The 17,819-nt window shown below is 36.0% G+C and overlaps 1 protein-coding gene across 3 annotated transcripts in view; it reads right to left on the bottom strand.

Annotated features, from left to right (window-relative positions):
- Positions 1–267: 267 nt before the first annotated feature.
- The window catches only part of LOC136800919 (S-adenosylhomocysteine hydrolase-like protein 1), a 48,400-nt gene continuing 30,848 nt past the window's right edge, over positions 268–17,819 (bottom strand). For all 3 annotated transcript variants that reach the window (XM_067057529.1, XM_067057531.1, XM_067057530.1), the window contains exons 3-17: positions 12,651–12,718; positions 11,606–11,693; positions 10,385–10,485; positions 9,875–9,946; positions 9,267–9,392; positions 8,605–8,711; positions 7,614–7,683; positions 7,057–7,103; positions 5,135–5,287; positions 4,482–4,552; positions 4,215–4,309; positions 3,651–3,749; positions 2,473–2,620; positions 1,782–1,902; positions 268–1,301 (exon numbers count right to left, since the gene is read on the bottom strand). In XM_067057529.1, coding sequence (XP_066913630.1) covers positions 1,295–1,301; positions 1,782–1,902; positions 2,473–2,620; positions 3,651–3,749; positions 4,215–4,309; positions 4,482–4,552; positions 5,135–5,287; positions 7,057–7,103; positions 7,614–7,683; positions 8,605–8,711; positions 9,267–9,392; positions 9,875–9,946; positions 10,385–10,485; positions 11,606–11,693; positions 12,651–12,718 — 1,373 coding nt within the window. In that variant the 3' untranslated portion in view covers positions 268–1,294. The remainder of the gene's footprint in view (positions 1,302–1,781; positions 1,903–2,472; positions 2,621–3,650; positions 3,750–4,214; positions 4,310–4,481; positions 4,553–5,134; positions 5,288–7,056; positions 7,104–7,613; positions 7,684–8,604; positions 8,712–9,266; positions 9,393–9,874; positions 9,947–10,384; positions 10,486–11,605; positions 11,694–12,650; positions 12,719–17,819) is intronic.

Here is a 17,819-nt window from a genome sequence, read left to right as displayed (position 1 = left end):
TTTGTTTACAAATTTCGCAGGTACTGTTATGCCCCTTTAAAGTTTGAGAAAAACACTGGAAAAACAATGGATTGCCCCCCCCCCCAGTGGCAATGTTTAGTGCGAACGGCCTTCCCGCTGGCTTTTCCAATGCCCTTCAACATTGCAACTGGGGGGAGGGGCTTGAAGCTTATATTCTACTCTTGTTTCACAATTTCCCTCCATGATTGTAGAAATGCTAGTATGAGGAGAGTGGAAGTAAAAATAAATAAAAAGGGGAGAGAAAAATTAAGTTTGAAAAAATTATTTTATAAAAAAATTGAATTTCTTTACACTAAACCAGTTTTATGTACATAAAGGGATATTTTATGTTAAAGAAAAAAGCTAGTTATTATACTAATTATAAATTGACCGTCTAATTTTTTTTTCGGACGGACTATTCTATCGGGCAGAAACTACAAAAGGATGGAAAAAATCTAATTTCAAGATGTAAACTTAAGTAACTATAAAAAGCCATTCAAAATAGAGATCCATTTAAGCATGAAGCGCGCACTGTCAAAATACAACGTTAAAAACATAAGGTTTTTAAAGCCCCGAAGGGCTAAGGAGGAATATTCAACTTTTCCCAAACAAGAAAAAGTGAAACCTTAAGATTTGTGCTGCATTGGTGAATAAAAGCAGAAATGGCAACTTACGGTTGAAGTGATTTAGACTGTTATTTTGACGAAATACAGATACTGCGTTAAAGAAATTGAACTAGTAAATTTTTGCAATCCTGTGGACTGGAAAAGGACAGTTTATTTGTTTATTTGACGGTGTTCTTTTGTTTTGTAGTGGGGTGTTGACTAAATTTGTCATGAAGTTACTGTTTTCTAAGCAACATTTCTGCCATGGGTTGTCTCATAGGATTTGCACTACAGCGTGTCCCAAAAAAAGTGAGCTAATCTTTGTATATAAAGTAAAATCCTCGTCATTTATGCGAAATTCTATGACCTGTATACTTAATCATTTAAATCTCAAAAACCTATTCAATCACCTTGAGAATTGGACATCTATTGATTGAGCAGAAAGTTTGTAATCTTATTTCGATTAAGCACAGTTTATATAATGTGTTTTGTAGATTTAGAGGATGATACTTTATATAAAAATTTGTCCGTATTTATTTGGGGGAAACACTGATGCTAAGCCAAGGACCAGCAAAATTTCATAATTTCAACTAAACTTGAGGACTTGGATGGGTATATATTGTTGGAAAACGTCTTCGTTTGGTTTTTTCAATCCTTGGTATTCTTTGGGTTAGGTGTCATAAGTGGTTTTAATATCTAAATTGGAAAAATGAAGAAATATTTTTAACAAAATCTAAAAGAGAGATGGCTGAGTGGTCTAAGGCGTCATTGCCATAACCCAGGAGTTCTAGATTTCTAGGTTCGAATCCCCTCGCCCTCCTTCCCAAGTTCTGTTCAGTTCATAGATGGCCGAGCCACCAGGCCACGGACCCCGTGAAAACAATTAAAAGACTGTCTAAAAGTCCTAGATTACTGGGTTATCCACGTAAAATATCGACTCCAAAAGATCGCAACGTCAAGGCCCCGTCAATTAATTCTTAATCTCTATGTCATCCTTTCATAAAGTGACAACCCAAGCAACAATTTAAACGAAAAGAGGTTTAAAGCTAGATCAAAATGCGCATTGCCATTCATTAAAAAATAGGCTATTAATCAAAACAATGCAACAAAAAAAATCAATCAATCAATCAATCAATCAATCAATCAATCAATCAATCAATCAATCAAAAAACATACCTGTAATAATGTGGTTTGAAGGGTCCAGTTTTTGAGATGCCCGAATATTTGACTTGTTCGTCCGACAATTCCGTCAAATGAGCATCAAAAGATGGCAAGTGAAGTGCAGCGACGTACTCGTCTATTGAAAAAAAGCGATGATAAAGTTTATAAAATAAACTTGAGAGGGAGAGGAGCAACGGTCAAGCAATCCAAAAAGTTCTTAAATGAAAAGGGATCATATCAGAGAACGATCCTGGGCTCTTTGAGAGAAAGTTCGTACACCCTGGATGAAAGATATTTTGTCTTAAGATAGCTAATGACTCATCCTTTGACTAATTAATGTCCGGGGGTAAACTTGTTGTCCGGAATAGGTAAAATTACCCGCGACTTAATTTCACGAATGGGACTTTTGGGAAAAATATTTTCACGATTTTGTGCCTTCACTGCCAAATCACACACGTTGATTGTTGAAATACTCATTATTAAAGCTGGCAATTAAACATTTAATTGGATAAGGCATTTCCAAATTTCCATTGGTACTTAATTTTGCGGATCTGTAAATTTTAATAACAGTGAAATTTTATCCTATCAGAATAATTTGGAAGGGCTTTAATTGATTTTTTTTTTTGATTTTCTGAAGAACCAACCCTTAGTGAGTGAAAGAGCCAACCAGGAGTTTAATTTTAAAACCAGGAGACTTCGTACATACCCATTTTCTTTGGAAGCAAGTAGACGTCGTTTTGATAGCGTCCGACGGGCGCACGGAAAAGTTCAATCAGCGCAACGGCTTGCGTGGTAGCGGTGATTGATAACACGAAGGACGGAACACTTGAACAACTTAAATTCACTAAACGACCCTAAGGGTGATAGAGAAACAAAAATATTTACATTCCAAATTCGAGATATGATAAGGCGAATGGTAAAAAATGTTTTGTTTCCGGAATGCGGGTGAAGGAAAAGTTATCATGCGGCCGGCCGGAAAATAATTTTTTTTTGCTAATTCATGGCTCATTGAAATAGAGTTTAAGAATAACTTTTATGTATAAACACAGCATAAATTATGCCCTAAATTACAACAAGTACGGACTACTAACGAACGAAAGTTTGCGGCCGGGTCAGAAGAAAAAAAATTTTCACCCGGACGGTTTCCGGAAACAAGAAATTTTTTTTGTTTCGCCTAATTTGTAATCTTTGGAATTGATTTAAACGTTACGGTTTCGTATTGCTCCGGTATTCTTTTTTTTTGAAACGGTTAGGAAGTGTTCATATCGATTTAGGAACGTTTCAGATCAACGGAACAGACAGTTCCATTCTGATGAAAATAGTGGAGCGAAAGCGTTTCGATCTGTTATGCTTTGTAACGTCTTCTTTTTGGACGTTTCGAATTTCGACGTTCACACAGTGTTTCGGAAGCGTTTCGTTTCGGAAAACCGTAACGTCTGAACATTGTTTAAGACACTCTCTGGAGCTTTAAGTAGTGTCATAAAAAGGGAGAGATCAATATACGGAGAAGAAGACTGGAAAAAATTCGCTTTTTTCCAGAATGCAAAATTATTTCCTGCAACTACTGAAATTTAGACTTCTTTTGATTGGTACTTTTTTGTACCAGGATTCAGTCTATACTCAGACAACTGTTAACGGCCTAATCCACTTGCGCGCGCTGCGATTGCACCTTTTGGCTTCAAACCTTTTTGCTTGGAAAAAAGATTACGTCATAAAAATGTAGCGCGCGCTTGAAAAAAAAGTTGACTACATTTCAACTTTTTTAAACCGTTACGTTAGATCGTGCCAATGGAATTGTTTCATTTTTCTTTTGACCAATAGTGCAATTGCAGCGCGCACAAGTGTAGACCGGCCTTTATACCAACTTTTTGAAAGCGTCCTTACCTCTGCCAGCAGAGTGATGCGTTTTCCGTCAGGCCAGATCACATGGTCAACCTGTGATCGGACTTTTTGCCACGTCAAATCGGCTGTGCGTAAGCTTTGCTGTTGATAAAACGATGAGAGAGAGTTTATGTATTTATCCGAGCGAGTTTGTGTATCTATCCAACCTCTTTCCCTGTGTATTATCAGCTTTTTTATTGCTTACTGATAGCGCTAGATAATATATTCTCTGGCGTCTACCAGTAACGTATATAAAGCCTGCAATACACGGGGACGATGTTGGTATCTATCCTTTTGAGGACAGTGTCTGACTAGGAATCAACCGCAGCTCTGATCCTAAAAATGGGGAACAGTAAAAGTGCTTTCAAAAGTGATTTTACCGTTGTACTCAGTCAGCCAGGATAGAGGCAAATTAAGAGCTAACCGTCTCCGTTACAGAAAAACACACATACATTATTTACATTTACTTCAAATTTTACTTATGAACCTAAAAAACAAAGTACCAATTCCTCAAGGTCTCATAAATAAGATTTTTACGTTTATGCCAGACAAAAGTAGTATTCATACCACGTCAATTTCAGTATTGGAATGTCCCATATTACATACGATACATCCATTCTTTAATCGGTCCATGTGGTCACGACGAACTACGTGTTTGTTTCCTGTTAGAATGAAACGAAAAAATGTTAAGTGAAAAATCTAAGAAATTGGCCTTACGTGGGGTAAATTTGTTCTGTTTGGTGATGATTTTGAATGTCCGGGGTCAACTGATGCTTGTCTGGGGTCAATAGACACAATGTTCGAGGGGTTTCTCTAGAATAGCTCACAACCTACCTGTGCACGTGATCAAAATATCAATATTTCGAATGACTTCTTCCATTCTTACAACGCGGAAACCGTCCATACTAAAACGAGGGAAAATTTAATTGTAAGCTGACTGGTAACGTCAGATTCCTACTATGCCGTCAGTAGTGGTAGCAACCCAAATTAAAGGTCACGGTTATTTCTCTCTACACATTAACGTTTTGTTAAGCTACTTAACACTTCCGCCATTTCTATTTGCGTAAAAGATCCTCTCTATAGATTCGAACAAAAAATTCAACCCAACCTCGTCCCCTGCATATTATCGGCTTCTTGATGCTTACTGATCCCTGGTTCTCACAGCTTTATAAAGCCCGAAGACCTAGATGTCGTACTTTTGCTAAAAAGTGTGCAGTGGTTAGGTAGGAAATCCTACCCAGGTCACAAGAAATTACAATAGAATTTCAGCGATTAACCAATCAAAAGCTTCGAGGATTTTCGGAAACAATAGAAACCATATTTCTTGCGATATTCACTTATTTGGCTTGCGATGGCTTAAAGCAAGACATCTAGCCCTTCGGGCTTTAAAAATCTGTGCTGGTTCTCCGGCGCTGTCGTCCATCAGTAACCTTAATCAAGCCTAGAATACACGGGTACGAGGTTGGATTCAACCAGCCAATACTTACCAGGCTTGTAGAGCACAAATAGGATCGACTTCCGTGACGTAAACAACCGCACCCAAACCTTTAAGCGCTTGACAACAACCTTTGCCGACTTCACCATAACCGCTGACCAGGACTTGTTTGCCACCAAACATTACATCTGTCGTACGTTTTAAACTGCGCATGCGTAAAAAAAGAACAGTTAAATTAAAGATTTTTAGTATTTATACTACTTTGACGGGAAAAATTTTGTCATTGGCCGTAAAAAATTCGTCACTTTTCCCTAGCGAGTAGCCTATACTAGACGTCACCCGCGTTTTGCTATTCCACTTTGCGACTTTTTCGAATGTTTAGAGCCCGGGTTTTCGGGCTCTAAACATTCGATTTTTTGACGTCACTTTAAACTTTCGAAGCTCCTACAGTAGCAAAAATATCGAACTTGCGTAAAAGCACTTGAAAGGCTTCTATTTTTCAAAAATCATCGATTTTCATCTCCTTTCTTAGTGAGTTCCACTTTCAAGTGTTTTGACGCAAATTCGATTTCTCCCTACTGCAAGGGCTTCAAAAGTTTAAAGTGACGTCAAAAAATCGAATGTTAAGAGCCCGAAAACCTGGGCTCAAAACATTCGAAAAAGTCGCAAAGTTGAATAGACGTTAATTGCGTAAAAAAACGCGGGTGACGTCTAGTATAGGCTAACTTTTCCCCGACGATTTCACATTTTTCAATTCTGCCGATAGGTACAGTGCGAGGAATTCGATCACAGACTTACACTGCAATGGACTGTGTTCGAATCCCAAACACAGAGTAATAATAGACTCTCTAATTTCACTGAAACAAACTATACTAATGTTTTATTCAAACAATACAGTGAAATAAATAGAATCACAAAGTGCTCAAGAAAATTCAAAAAAATTCGAGCGAATTATCAAGAAGTAAAGAACTAAGCTCTAGTTTATACGGCCTCCTTTTCGCCCTGCCTATTCTAATTGTGAATTAAAGTGGGCTTAAAGTGGGCTGTCTAAAGTCAATGCATTGCCCTCTTTTGACGTCAATGCAATGTCTTCTTTCAATCTTTTTAAAGTAAAGATTTTAACTGCTAACTTTGTGCCCACTTTCTGCCAACCCTAACAATTAGAATAGGCAAGGCACAAAGTCGGCCGTCTAAACTAGAACTAACTTACAATTGCTACACGGTTTTTTATGCTGGCGCAATTTTCAGGCAACGCAGCTGTACTGTATTGTAGATATTATTGCATTGCCTGAATATTGCGCCAGCGTAAAACACCGTGTAGCAATTGTAAGCTAGTTCTTTAGTTCTTGATATCTAAACAATGTTATGGATTCAATCTTTTCTAGGAGGCACTGTAACTAGAGATCATTATCATCGCAACAGCGTTTGTAAATCTTTGAAATTCGAAACACTTACCTACCTTGAGTGGATTAAATTTCGCATGGATTAATTTTCACGATTTTTTACAAATTTTGAGCCATTATAGCAAAATTTATTACTTTTTAAAATCTGAAATTTGACTAAAACCCCAATGAAAATGAAAAAAGAGGTTAAAAAGAGGATGATTCACAAATTTAAACCACGACGTAAAAACTTTAGATTCTTCAGGGGGGGATCGGTACTAAATTTTTTTCTAAAAGGGTTTTTGAGAATTTTTTGCATACCGCCACCCAATTTTAGAGAAGTGATATTTTAGTATCCATTACTAAAATCTTTAGGCACATTTTGACACAGATAACACAGATATTGGTATTTTAGTACTCTGTGATACTAAAAGGAATTTAGAGTTTTTTGGGTATACCACCACTTCACTAAACATCATGATGTCCGAGATTTTAGTGCTGACCCCCTCCCTCCCCCGGATTCTCAATTCGCAAAAGAAAAGTCCACGTGAAAATTAATCCACTTATTAATAAGGTATGTTTTTTAACTTACCTATCTAAAATGCTTTCCCGACAACAATAAAGATTGTCAAATTTCGTCTGAAATTCAAGACAAGAAAAAGTTTTTTAGTTTTGAAATACAGTAGTCTTAGATTAGATAAAGGTATTGACAATGGTTGAGTCAAGACAATCTGGAATATCCCGTATTCACATGAACACATACTGTTCTCACGTTTTAACACTATGATTGATACAGTTGCCTCTCTCTAGTTCGATCTTCAACAGACCAAGAATTATTTTAGAATTATAAAGAGATTCGGATTACGGAGAGTTCTGTATTGGATTGTTCTAATGGTCCCAGCCCTTTCAAAAATGCAGACAAATAAAAATTCAGTTTAGTTAATGATAAGAATTATTGATATTCATGACGTAATCTTCCTTACGGAAACACACCCAAAAACACCGGGCGTTTGCCACCAGTTTTGAATTTAAACAATGAAACTGGTGGCAAATGTCCGGTGTTGTTCGTTTGTTTCCATATAAAAGATTACGTCATGAATATCAAGAATAGTACATTGCAGAATAAAAGAAAATGCTTAAAAACTATACCTTGGTAACAGAGTCATTGACATTCATAGCAGGAACAGACAATTTTTGCTGTTTCGACAATTGATATAACCTGGAAATAAGACAGAAAGCATAGCCAATGTAGAGTTACCAGCACTGAGATTTATGTAGACCCTGAAAGCTGTTTCACAATCTCTACGTCTACGATCAAAGTTTTTTGTAAGTGGTACCCGCATCCTGGGCCCGGTTGTTCAAAAGTGGATTAGCGGCCGATTAGCTTAATTTTTGATTAAATCTCGATTAACGCCGATTAAGGAGCGCTAGATCTACTTTTGCTTGTACACTAATGATATAGCGCCGCTTGTTGCTAGCCAAAGTTTTAACACTACAATGGCTTCTTTGCGGATAGCACTTTCAACAAAACTTCGATCAAAGATGACATTAAAATTTGATTATCAAAACAACACCATGGAAACTCAATCGAGGACTAAAATTCTAGCTAAAGTTTGATGAGTTGGATGTGAAATCTTGCGTTTTTTCTAGTTCGGTGTGAGGTAAATTATGTTAAATGCCTGGTGATCGAACCTTAAAATCACGAGAGTATTCATTAAATTTCAACTCATCGATTACACACATTCTACTTCAGGAACAGACAAAGTAAACTTGTATAACTATATTATTAAGGTGTTTTTTCCAAAAGATACGTAATGAGGGAAAATCCACCATTATGGAAACTAAAGTTCGAATTTTTAGTGATGATTACTTACGCAAATCGAACAACCCCCTTAATTTCATAATAGCTAGTTTATGTATTTGCACTTTTGAGGACGACGAAGTGACCGAAGCGGTTTGGAATAACCCGCAGTTTTGACCCGCAAAATCGAGGACGGAAAAAGTGTTAATTTACCGTTCTCAGCTGATTAGGATATAGAAAAATCAGAATCAAACCGTCTCCGTCGGTGAAAAATACAGATACGTAAACTCGCTAATAACAGAGGTTACGTAACTTAAGTGAAAGCCTCTATTTACTAACCTGTGAACACCAGTGACACTTTCTTCCACAATTCCCTTCAACTGATTGAAAATGTGCGGATATTTTTTCAGTAATAAATGGGTTGCATCACCCCCGTCGTCGAGTACCTAGTGTGAGAAGATGGAAAGATTTTAAATGATTAGAGACGGGGGTTAATCATTCAAACAAGAAGGTGAGCTTTGATTACCTAATCAACAAGTAGGAAATGATTTAAATTTATTTTGAGCACTTAGGGAAAGTCAAAGACTTGGAAGAGTCCCCTCTTGATCTAACCTGGTTGTCCTCTGACTATCAACGCTGAAGAAACAAATTACAAGGCAGACCCGGTGACCTTGGAAATTTTGCTCTATTTGGAGATAATACCTCAACATAGATTCTAATATTTTCATTAACTTTCACTGAATTTCAAGACGGAACTGCCAAACTAACGAAGAAACCAAAGAACAAAATAACGATCGAACAAACGAGCAAAATAACGAACAAAGGAACAAATGAAGGAGCGACCGAATGAGCAAATAAAGAAAGCAAGATCTGACGAAAAAAGTAATGAACGAGTGAACAAAGGAACGAACAAAGGAACGAATGAAGGAACGAACGAGCGAATAAAGGATGCAAGATCTTACGAAAAAAGTGATGAACAAACGATTGAAACAATATCTTACCAGATTAGGTGTCCACCCTTGATAAGATATACATTGCTCAATACACCACCAAAAGTCCTCCTCTGACTCTCCTTTCCACGCAAAGATGGGATAACCGGCTTCCGCTAAGGCTGCGGCTACTTCGTTCTATTGAAAATAAGATATACCGTAAATCAAAATATACCAACGTTTATATTAGCCTGTTAGACGAAAACCACTTTTTATCGCACAAATAAATAATTTGGTTTGTGGAACGTACTGGCTACGTTTTTATTAAAAATCAAAAAATAAGCCATTCCATTTTATAACCGTATAAGCATTACAAAGGGTGGACGAACATTTCCGGGGGAGGGCAAAGGTTATTTTGAAATTTCCAGGGGGCAATGGTAAAAAATAGGGGAGGGGGGTAAAACTTTTTAGTTCGTCCACCCTAACTTTAAGGTGTGAAAATTTTTCCCAAGTTTTTTTTCGGCAAATTTTGCCAAGAAATGTGTTTTGACTTGAAAAGGCTCGTCTACCCCCCCCCCTGTATGGAAATTTTATGGAACAGCCCGATATTGTCGAATTTACGGTGAAAACTGCAGTCTTTTTGAGAAAGTGACATGATAAACATTGAGAAGACATTTTACCTGTGTTGAATAAATATTGCAAGCACACCACCGAACTTGTGCACCCAGGGCGGATAACGTTTCGATTAACACCTGTTGAAAAATGAAATGAAGAAGATTCTTTTATTAAAACTGAAAAATAAAAGTAAGAAGTGAATTTTGCCTAAATCACATATTGACCGACTGGACTAAGAGTATTAGGTACTTTACAGACCGGTCTGTAAAATACATATGAACTCAGAACCTACTGAAGATATCGGCTTCAATTTTTCACGAGTAGAAATTGCTCATCTACGACAGTGTGTAACAGTGTTCGGTTTACATGCGTGGTTTAGTATTTATAATGCCACAAAGGATTAAAAATCGTTAATAAAACGCTGATAAAATACTCTTTCAGACTTGGTGGATTATATTTTTGTTCATGATAATGTTTTTGGAGCTTTAGATGAGATTTCAGGCATTTTTTCAACCGTGAAATTATCGGAGGCAAAAGCATTTGTAGCTATGGGAACCAAAGAAGGAAATACTTACGGCAGCTTGTGCAGTGATATGCGTACATCCAACGATACGTGCTCCTTCTAACGGCTTCTCGTTGTGATTCCGCTTACGTAATAAGACGATACCCGGCATTTCTGGGAAAAAGAAGAGGGAAAAGTGATACTTTACACAAAATGTAAATGGAAAGGTGGGGTATGTTTTTCACATTGGTCTTCCAATCTCGTTTTGGTTGTATATATATACATTTTTCGAATTAATGATCGAGTCTTATCTATTTAAAAATGGTAGCGTTGCTATGATCAATTTTTTGCCGGCGGTTGTTTCAGGGTGATTTCTACACTGTGACCTAGTTTATTGCTTCATTTTTTCATGTTTGGTTATTTAGCTACGTTTTTTCCGCCATTATGGGAGCCATAAACGCTTGAATCTGTGAGGGCGACGCTTTTACGTAAATCGAACGTTTACTTCCAAAACTTAAGAGAAAGATCAAATGGAGAAATCTAGGGAGAAAGAGTGCCCTCCCTTACCTTCAGGCAACCTCGTTCCCTGCATATTATCAGCTTTTTTATGCTTACTGATGATAGCACTATATAATACCCTGACATTGTCTGTTTTTCGAACATGTAAGATTACGTAATTCAAAAACAAAACTTCAGATTTCATTTGTTCCTGAATTTGAAACCATTGGATTGCAGTGTAACTTTTTAACGTTTTTTTATGACGTATTGTTTTGAGAAGTTCCCCTCTGAGAAAAGAGAGGGAGAACTCGCACCAGCCAACACCAGGGTATTCTCTGGCATCAATCAGTAACGTAAATAAAGCCTGGAATACACGGGGACGAGGTTGACCTTCGGGTAGATCTACCGAAAGATTAGCCTTCGGGTTGCCTCGCCTCTTTGTTGCGTAACTTAACAAACTCTAAAGCATAAACCACTCAACGGGGGAGAGGTGAACAAGATATGAGCTCTTCTAGAGGAAATGAGTAAAAGAGAGGAAATGAGTAAAAGAGAGTAAAATCATGTCAAACCCTGGTAGCGTAGGCAGGTGTGAAGAACTATCTGCGTAGGAAAAGCACTTATCTCTATTCGTGGTATAAAAGCATAATTACTGTGTCGTTTAAATCTACTTTCCTAAGCAAATGTTCCTTAACACTTGCCTACGCTATAATAACCATAAATCAAAAGGTTATGTCGGATAATGTTAGAGAACAATCTCAAGATAACTAGAAATAAAAAAAAGACATCGGCAACTAACCTTGTTCTGCTATGTCAATTTCACGTCGACCAAAATCATATAATTTAATGTTCCGTATACAAAAATCACTTTGTCCGCTAGAATTGGCCTACAAAATAAAAAGAAGACATAGTTGAACGCGCGATTATTTCAAAAATTTAATATCTCGCGGGAAAACAAAGAGTAAAATAATAAAACCGAATCAAGCAAAAAAGAAACCAACAATTTAAAAGCTAAGTGATTATTGAGCGTGGAAAATGTTTTTGAATCTAGCTTGATTTTAGATCGAAGACTAAGAAGAAATTAGTCCAATGACTTAGTCTTGAGTATCGCTATCAATTCTATTGAGTAATTCTAATTTGGTAATTCGAAATAGAAATATGAAGGTAATCTTTGTTGTACAAAGTGCTCTATACCAGGAAAACCAAGTAGAGCTGATTTAGAATTAAATATTTATTTGTCAACAAGTAAAAAAATACAGTTATTGAATAAGAGAGAATTATCACAGATATCATAATCTTTTATACAATAGACAGCCTAACTGCCTACAGATTTCCCGTGGAAGTGTGTTCAGTTTTGAAGTTGACTACAGTGCCGTAGCAACTGGGGGGGGGGGGCAAGGGGGGGCTATGCCCCCCCCCCAATAATTTTTTCAAAAATGGTTATTTTGCAAAATGCAAAGTTCTTCTTTTTTAATTTGCCATAATTGTCTTTATGTGCATGTTTTGAGTGTATTTTTAAGCAATCTAGGGCTCAAATTTTCAAAATTCCCCCCCTCGGGCCAAACCATGGTTGGCCCTCGCGGTGTCACTAAACTTCAGCCCCCCAAATATGATATGCTTCCTACGGCACTGGACTAGTCCGCCATGTTGTTTTCTAATTTAACTTTGATTTTCGGACATCCGAATTTCAAAAAGTTCGAATCGCACTTTTGACGACAAGAATTGAAAACAAAATGACGGACTAGTCAGCTCTAAAACTGGACACACTTCCTTTTGGATGGAAAGCCCCATCCAGTCATGTAGTTGGATATCAGCGCTAGTTACCTGCAAACAAAGCTTTTTACCTGTTCTTTCTCCCTCGGGTTTTCTCCATCTTCTTCGTCCGATGAATAACTAGCGTCCGAATAACTTGCTATAAAAGGAAAACAAAGATTAAGTTTAAGGTGAGCTTACAATGTGAATTTAATTAGCACGAAGGAAAAAAAATTATTTTATTTGCTTCTTCAATTATCTTGCAGTAAAGTCGAGTAGTTAAAAGGAAACAATTTGTATTTTCACGCATATCTTGTCATGTTTCAAAACGACTATTTAAGTGTTGGCACACTTCCAATTCAAAGGTCTACCCACAAATCTATGAAGCTCGAAGGGCTAGATAAAGTACTTTGGCTGAAAAGTGTGCCGTGGTTAGATAGGAAATCCTACTAGGTCACGTGACATTACAATAGAATTTCAGTGCTTGGCCAATCAGAAGCTTCGCAGATTTTCGAAAACAATATAAAGCAACAATATTTTTTGCGATGTTCCCTTTTCTTTTATTAGAAAAGCTTAAAGCACTCCACCTATCCCTTTGGGCATTACAGAAATCTGCGGATGTTTTAAGTGAACCTGACCTTCAAGTGGAGCAGTTAGCGACACGATGTATGCTCGATTTATGTAGGGCTCAAACCCGCAACATTTTGATCTTATCAGGAGGCGAGCGCACAATAGCGCTCTGCGTCGTACAAGTCATAATTTTTAGAAATGTGTACAAGATCCAATTCCACAGACCATTTCGAAATCATTGAAAGTTACATTTCTTTCAATATTGTAATTAATTAACGTGCAAGATCAATTAACGCAAAGGAGGATGGGATCACAAGTCGTCCAAACAAATAAATTTGTGCAAATTTGTTACTTATTTTATATTCAGCGCGGTGTGCTATGGTACCCAATTATTGAATACATACATAGAGTATAAGCGGATTCTTTTCGTTTTGGTTCCAGAGTTTCCTCTTCAATGATCGATTCTGGCGAAGGCATCTTTTGTGTAACCCAGGTAACCAGACCAGAACTTCCAAACGACTCACATTTAACGATTTAAAGATTTTAAAATCCAAATATAGTCAACTCTCTCTAATTCGCGCTTCTGATATTCGGAACTTTCTGTAATTCGAACTAAAACATCATTGTTCCTTTCAGCTGGAAAATGGTATAAAATTATCTCTGTAATTTAAATCTTTCTCTAATTCGATTTTGTCCCTTAAAAATCGAATTAGAGAGAGAGTGAATTGTACCCAATTTAAAGATTCTGAAATTACTTATATAATCTACTTGTCTCGAGATAAATAAAAGCATTTAGACAAAACAAAACAAAACAAAACAAAAGAATCAATAACAAATTTTGGCAATAGCATATATATCAAAACAAGGTCAACAAACCCGGTGAAAGTGGCACACAAAGTGAAGGGTTTCATAGGGTTTATCTATTCTTATATCCAGAACATAGATGAAAATTTATCACTAACTCGACATTAAAAACCGATATTTTCAAATTCGTAAAGGCTTGGGGACACGAGAACTTTTTTTCGCGTTGGTGCAATGCAACATGCTCCATCCCACCAACCTGAAACACTTTCTCGTGTCTCCACCCCATTTTTCTTTCTACCAATAAAAGTGAAAACGACAATAGTTTTAATAACATTTTTGTCTCTCACTTTTGTCCCTGGGACAAAATCAGTGTGTCTTTTGGGTATTTCCCTCACTTTTTGACCCATGAAACAAAAAAAAGAAATCATGGAACACGCAATTTGTGTTGTTGGGATGGAGCATGTTGCATTGCACCTCCGCGAAAAAAACTTCTCGTGTCCCCAAGCCTTATAACTATATTTCATTTTGAAAATGTGAAATAAAGAAAAATTGACATCTGACCCAAATGTTGGACACAAAGCACATTTGGGGGTCTTTTTTAAAAACAAAGAGGGGTCACTTTCTTTTGAATAAAACTTTACTCTAGTTTTAGATACAACTTTTTTATAAAAACATCCAAAAATGTTGAAGCATTAGGATAACTTTTTAAGTTTTAAGCCTAAAAATGTTCTGAACTTGTTCTTATTTTCACCACTGTGAGTATTTTTGTCCATTTCACTAAGAAATCGGGTGTTTTAGAGTCTACAAAGTCTTACAGTGTTTTTAACTTGTTCTTAGTTTTTCCAACATCAAAATCTCAGGTTTTTATATAGTTTGTTCTTATAAAAAACGTGAAGTACTGAATGAAAAAACTTTTTTTACCAAAAAAATTAACTAAAGCAAAAACACTAATTTTTGAACCTCAGATTTTAAGGTGAACTAAATTTGTTTTCAATACGTCAAAAAAACTAGTAAAAAAATTTTTTTTTGGTGAGCCAGATATCACAAAAATTTCAAGGAATATTAGAAAATCTTAGGTACATTCTCCACAAGGTTAAAATAAGTCAAATGTAAATAAATGTTAATCTATAAATGTTAATTTATAAAGGTCTTTAAAAATACTTAAACTCGAGATTTTAATTAACTTTTTCCACTTGTGTTTTTTGGCTAATTACACCCCTGTCTCACAGCCCCAGTGGAGTTTTTTCCTCAGTGGGGATAAAATTTCCTATTGAAAGCCAAATGGGGATAGAAATTCTAGGTTATAAAATCCAGTGGGGATGGTTTTGGAGTGCAATTTTTAAACATGGAATTTCGAATGGGGATGAAATATAAGTCAATTTCCCAGTGGGGCTGAAATTCAAGGTTATTTTTACCACCACGGACAAAATTTTTGTCAAATTTTCAAATTTTCAGCGGGTCTTTGACACAGGGATATCTAATTACTATAATAATACATTTAGGTAGGTAGATAAAGCCATGGTGCACATTCATCAAAATTAAAAACTAAATTATTATTGTTTTCAAATGTAGTTCAAATAAAAATGAAGAATTTCGAAGAATGTCGATATCGAATAATAAAAGAAAACATACTTCGAGAAAATCTTAAAGATGGCAAAACACAATAAAGATTACAGTATATATACCATACTAATAAAATATTCAAAATTCATGAAAAATAGGAAGAAAGAATTAAGACAAAAATATGAGAAATCTGTGTGAGAAAAAAAAATTAAGAAGAAAGCGAAAGCTCGAAAGAGATACGTGTAGACTACAAAAATAAATCCGATTTTATATAAGAAAATACGCTTATCATACACAATGTTATCAATTTTGTTATTCTTTGATGGATAAAATTTGACATCTTTGGGATATTAAAAAAGTCATACACGTTTTTTCTTTTATAAGAACGTCAAAAATTTTCGAAGCCTTCGGATGTTCTTAGTTTTTTGGATTTGAAGCCTAAAAATGTTCTTAAAATGTTCTTATTTTCAGCATTTTTTGAGAATTTTGTAATTTCTTAAGAAAATGCATGTTTTTAAGTCTCCAAAGCCTTAGTATGATTGTTCTTAGAATGTTCTTAAATTTTTGGGCCTCGAAGCCTTATGTTCTTATATAGTTTGTTCTTATAAAAAAAACGTGTACTGAGCTTTAAGACACGGTAAGAAATAAACATCAGACGACTCAACGTGGGAAAAAGGAGAATTACTTTAGACCAGCGGCCGAGGCAGTGGATTGTGTCACTTCGTAGGGCACCCCTTAGATCAGGGCAAATTTTTGATATTATGCTCCTAATAGGGTGAAGAATTAACAAAAAAAAATTTAGATCTCGAGATATTTTAGTTTAAATATTGAAAATTATCGATATTTTTTGCTGAGTCAGCAGTTTTTCAGCATATTTATCCACCTTAAAAATGAATTATCTCGAGATCTATACATTGAAAGTTGACAAACCATACCATTTTTGGATACTACTAATTCAGGGCTATCCAGCTGTGGGAATGATTTTTTCTGAAAATGCTCATAGGAAAATGCTGACGTCATCGGAAAACGCCAAAAACATCGATTTTTCGCCTTAAAAATGCCATTTCTCAGCACCAGGTGGTCGAAACTTAACAAATAACCCCATTTTCTTTATCTACTTTTCACGCTGAATCCGTTGGTATTCTCAGATATTTGATTTTCAGACTTCGAAAAAACCGTTAGTAAAGGGGGACCCTTGATAAGTTCTATCGATTAACTAAAAATCGATTCACTCGAAAACTGCAGGAGATTCGAAGGGCAAATTTTTTTTGTTAATTCTACACCCTATTAGGAGCATAATATCAAAAATTTGCCCTGATCTAAGGGGTGCCCTACGAAAACCATTTTAAAGGCCTTTTTTGAATCTCGGACGCTGGTCTACTTGAAGAGATTTCTCATAATTAGAAGCAAAAGCTTTAATAACACAAGAGAAAATCTAACGAAACAGAGAAATTATATACTCTATTTTGAGCATGAATAATTTATACATTACACCAACCCCACCCGATGTCTAAAGCATTACAATAACAAATACCAAGGCCAAATCACACCTCGTGGATTGAGCCATTCCATTTTATATCCATTTAGAGGGTGGAGAAACATTTCCAGGGGGTAATTCGAGCAGAATTTCAAGCGGGTCTAAAAGAGTCTTTTTTCATTTTTCCAGTGGGTAAAAGACTGATTTTAGTTCTTCACCACCGTCACTTTAAGATAGGAAAAGAAATTTTCAACTGTTTTTTGCAGGGGGTATCACACATTTCCAAGAAACGTTTTTGACTTAAAAAAGTTCATCCACTCTCAGTGTGAGGGAGAAAGAATTCTTCAAATATCCCAAATTTTTTGGTGCCCCAGCATGGACCATTGCATTTAGAAGGCTGGATAAATGTTTTCCTATCCTTTTTCTAGGTATTCTACTTTCTTTAAGATATAACTTTTCCCAAGAGGTAGCACCCTCCTCCTGTTTCTTGGAAATCCTCATAAACATCTTCTTAATAACTAAACAAGGTTCTAGTAATAAAATCTAAAAAACATTTTATGATAGAAAAGTCACAAAGTATGAGGTTTTTAAATGACTTGGGTACAACAACCATCGTAAATCCTTGAAATTAAAACCAAAGATTCAAAAAGCTTGGCATCCATGGTAAGCTGCAAAGCACTTTCTACAATACCAAGGAAGTTGAAGTACTGTAAGATAGCTCTATTTCTATATTTCATTTCTTTCCTTTGAATATGGTCAAAACATAACTACAAAATATTTTACAATCATTATATTTCTTTATGGAAATGAAAGGATAGAAAAAACATTATTCTTGATGAAATTTCAA

Source organism: Clytia hemisphaerica, unplaced genomic scaffold, assembly GCF_902728285.1.
Source record: "Clytia hemisphaerica strain Z4C2 unplaced genomic scaffold, Clytia hemisphaerica genome assembly, whole genome shotgun sequence".
Lineage (NCBI taxonomy): Eukaryota > Metazoa > Cnidaria > Hydrozoa > Leptothecata > Clytiidae > Clytia > Clytia hemisphaerica.
The sequence above is the reverse complement of the archived record's forward strand: the minus strand, read 5'-3'. Positions and strand labels throughout refer to the sequence as shown.